General features: G+C 43.1%; 1 protein-coding gene across 1 annotated transcript; it reads left to right on the forward strand.

The window, feature by feature from the left end:
* The first annotated feature begins 897 nt into the window (after positions 1-897).
* On the forward strand, positions 898-2134 carry LOC737096 (succinate--CoA ligase [GDP-forming] subunit beta, mitochondrial-like). Its single transcript, XM_054664613.2, has one exon. The coding sequence runs from the start codon at positions 954-956 to the stop codon at positions 2106-2108; it is 1155 nt and encodes a 384-aa protein (XP_054520588.1). The 5' UTR covers positions 898-953; the 3' UTR covers positions 2109-2134.
* The last annotated feature ends 2089 nt before the right edge of the window (positions 2135-4223 follow it).

The raw sequence follows: 4223 nt of genomic DNA on the forward strand, positions 1-4223 counted from the left end.
TACACTCAACCCCCAACTCTCTGAGTTCCACTCCACATGACCCCACCCCCATCTTAACTTGCTGTGTCCTCACCCTACTCCACAGATCCCTGCCTCCCGTGCCTTTGCTCCAGGTGAGGCCATACACTTGGCGGAGGCCTATTTGCTGTGGCCATTTTGACCCAGGGAATGTCTGATGTGACCATTTGAAAACACTCTCCACAAAATTGCTCAAAACACTGTTTTATATTAAAAATTAAAAGCAGGCCTAAGTGAAAAAGACAAACAAGGGACAAGGGATGTGGGCCTGATGACTACTGAATGTACTACTTAGTAACAATAATTAAAAACTAAATATTTAATAGTTTGGCTTTCCCCCCAGCTACCTAAAAACAAGCAAACAAACAAAAAAACTGCCTCTCAGACTAAAATAGCTGCTTCAAGAGCGCCACATCAACACGTGATAAGTTTGCTCACATTGTTACCTTCATCTTCCTACTCCCTGTGTCAATTACGAATGGCTTATGATGCAACTAATGGCCATTATCAAAGGCATAAGGAAAGACATTTAAGACTTCACATCACAAGAAGTCTCCAGACAGATGATTCCCAGCATTGACTCAACTGCTCAATGGGGCTCACAGAGACCCAGCTCCTGTCTGGCTTTCTTCTGCCATCCTTAGCTCCTTGGCTTTTAGTTCTCATTCTCATCACTTCATGGTTACAAGATGGCTGCCACGGTTCCACGCATCACATCTTCACACAAGGCAGGAAAAAAGGGAAAGGGGCAGTAGATAAAAGGCTGTTAGAGTGCTAGGTTTCCTGTTTAAGATGGCGTCCCCCATGGTAGCGAGGCCTGGAAGCTTCTGCAAGCCCTAGCGCTGCTGCCCCGCTTCCTGGCGGCCAGGTCCCGGGCAGTTCAATTAACCTCCAGAAGATGGCTGAGCCTGCAGGAATACCAGAGCAAGAAACTGATGTCTGATAACAGAGTGAGAGTTCAAAGATTCCTTGTAGCAGACACTGCGAATGAAGCTCTCGAGGCCGCTAAGAGACTAAATGCAAAAGAAATTGTTTTAAAAGCCCAGATCTTAGCTGGAGGAAGAGGAAAAGGTGTCTTCAATAGTGGTTTGAGAGGAGGTGTTAATTTAACAAAAGACCCTAATGTTGTGGGACAGCTGGCTAAACAGATGATTGGGTACAATCTAGCGATAAAACAAACTCCAAAAGAAGGTGTGAAAGTTAACAAGGTGATGGTTGCTGAAGCCTTGGACATTTCCAGAGAAACCTACCTGGCAATTCTGATGGACCAGTCCTGCAATGGTCCCGTGCTGGTGGGCAGCCCCCAGGAGGGCATCGACATTGAAGAGGTGGCTGCTTCAAACCCAGAGCTCATTTTTAAGGAGCAAATTGACATTTTTGAAGGAATAAAGGACAGCCAAGCTCAGTGGATGGCAGAAAATCTAGGCTTCGTTGGGCCTTTGAAAAGCCAGGCTGCAGATCAAATTACGAAGCTGTATAATCTCTTCCTGAAAATTGATGCTACTCAGGTGGAAGTGAATCCCTTTGGTGAAACTCCAGAAGGACAAGTTGTCTGCTTTGATGCCAAGATAAACTTTGATGACAATGCAGAATTCCAACAAAAAGACATATTTGCTATGGACGACAAATCAGAGAATGAGCCCATTGAAAATGAAGCTGCCAAATATGATCTAAAATACATAGGACTAGATGGGAACATTGCCTGCTTTGTGAATGGTGCTGGGCTCGCCATGGCTACTTGTGATATCATTTTCCTTAATGGTGGGAAGCCAGCCAACTTCTTGGATCTTGGAGGTGGTGTAAAGGAAGCTCAAGTATATCAAGCATTCAAATTGCTCACAGCTGATCCTAAGGTTGAAGCCATCCTTGTCAATATTTTTGGTGGTATCGTCAACTGTGCCATCATTGCCAATGGGATCACCAAAGCCTGCCAGGAGCTAGAACTCAAGGTGCCCCTTGTGATTTGGCTTGAAGGAACCAACGTCCAAGAGGCCCAGAAAATACCCAACAACAGCAGACTCCCCATTACTTCAGCCGTTGACCTGGAGGATGCAGCCAAGAAGGCTGTGGCCAGTGTGGCCAAGAAGTGATGTCTTTGTCCTGATCCGATGGAGAAACAAAGCCATTTTTCCATAAAAAGGGATGGTTCATCATTGTGAAAGAAATGGTTATCTCGTTGGGGAGGAAAAAGGGGGGGGGGTAAAGGCAAGAATCACTGAAAAATCTTAAATCTGTGTTTTCTGGAATAAGCTATCTAGACAGCCTAAATCTGATTTTAGTCTTTATAAAAATAATATCTCGTATTCTCATACTTTTCTGTCACTGTAAGCCTGCCCAGTAGGCAGTGTTTTGCAGACTTTGGGGAGCGGTCTATGTGGCCAAATATTGTGTGTATAGACAGAATTTGAAATCGGGTCCTGCTTCATTTACAAGAATTTTGGTGGGCATCTAATCCTACATAATGAAAAAGAAGAACAGACCATTTAAAAACTCAGACAAGATTATATTTAATATATTAATTACTAAAAAGGCACAAGATTACACTGAACATTAGCTACTAAAAAGGCACTGCCAAGACATTCAAACAAATAGCTATTACACACTGCAGCAGATTTTACAGGTTTCTAATTCCAACATACGTTTGAAAAATCCATGAGTGTTCCAAAATATATTTAATAATGGAAGGTCTGCATTAATATACCATCCATGTGTTTTTACCATTTGGTTTAATATTGAATATACTGTTTACCTCACACTAAAAATAAAACCAGAAACCTTATTTGTGACTTTGGAGTGGAAGCTTCCATTTTTGGGTCAAAAATGAATCCTGATTCTTATGGAAATCTCTGTTATTAAGTCATTTCAAGATGAGACAACACTGAAGATCAAATTGTGTTGGGTACCAGTGTCTTCTCTCCTCGTTTATCTCTTACACCTCATCCTCCCAGGATCTACCAGTTTATGGTAGAAAGATGGGAACCTTATCTGAATGTTTTTTTTTTCCATGATGTCCAATTTTGTTGTGGGAAAGGATTTGGATAAAGTTTTTGTTTAAATTTTGGTAGATTTTTATCTATACAAGTTTAAATAAAATTATGTTTTGTAAGTTGTAAAAGAAAAAAAAAAGGCTGTTAGAACTGTCCTGGGAAGAACTGGACCAGAACTAGTGCAGCTGCGGTTGAGATGGAGAGATGATGATTTTGAGATGTATTTAGAAGGTAGAATTGACATGGGTTGATGGTGGTAATGATGAGGAAGATGGTTCTGAGGTTTCTAGCTTGGGTGGTGGTGGTGCCTTTAATGGAAATAAAGAGTACAGAAAGAGCAGACTTGGTGTAAGGGAAAAAACAATGACCTTGGTGTTTTAGTTTGAGCTTCTCTAGGAACATCCTGAACCAATATTATATAAGAAATTTAAAATATAGATCCACTGCTTATAAAAGAGGTAGATGCTACTAGCTATGTAACTGTAGTAGTATTTGCCACACAGGTGGCAGCTGGGTCCACAGAGGGTGTGTAGGAAGGAGGGGGAGCCACAGAACCCTGAAGAGTGGTGGAGAGGTACACGGAGACCTGGAGAGAAAACACCCTAAGGAATGATTAAGCTTCAAAGAACAGGAAGAGGTCTCCAGTGTTGACCAATCTAGAAACCAAGTAAGGCCAGGCTGTGAAATGCATGCACTGGTTTTGGCAATTAGGTGGTCGATGACCTCATTGGATGCAATTCTTGGGAGGGAGGTACTGATTCTAGTTTATAGTGGTTTGAGGAAACTTAGGCAGTAAGGAAGTGGAGACGTTCAGGAAATGTGCTGGAGGGATGGACATGTGACCAAGTTCTGGCTCAAGAGTCATAAAGTTGGTCTTTCGGGGGCACTTCTAGAAGAGATTTTCCTCTCTGTAAAAGGGAAGGAGAGTCTGTCTAGCATGTTTTTCTGTGTGAGGATGTGATGCCTGGATCCAGGGCAGCCATCTTGTGGCCAGGAGGGGAGACATTACTGATAGACGGAGGCCAGTAGGGCAAGAGCAAGAGGACGGCTGAGCATGGTCATTGGCCTTCACTGAGCTAATAAATCAACCCTGCAGCCACCTGCCTCCCAGCTTCTTTTTAGGTGAGAAAAATAAACCCTTGGCCAGGTGCGGTGGCTCATGCCTATAATCCCAGCACTGTGGGAGGCCGAGGTAGGCGGATTACCTGAGGTCAGGAG

Source organism: Pan troglodytes, chromosome 10, assembly GCF_028858775.2.
Source record: "Pan troglodytes isolate AG18354 chromosome 10, NHGRI_mPanTro3-v2.0_pri, whole genome shotgun sequence".
In the NCBI taxonomy this organism is placed as follows: Eukaryota; Metazoa; Chordata; class Mammalia; order Primates; family Hominidae; genus Pan; species Pan troglodytes.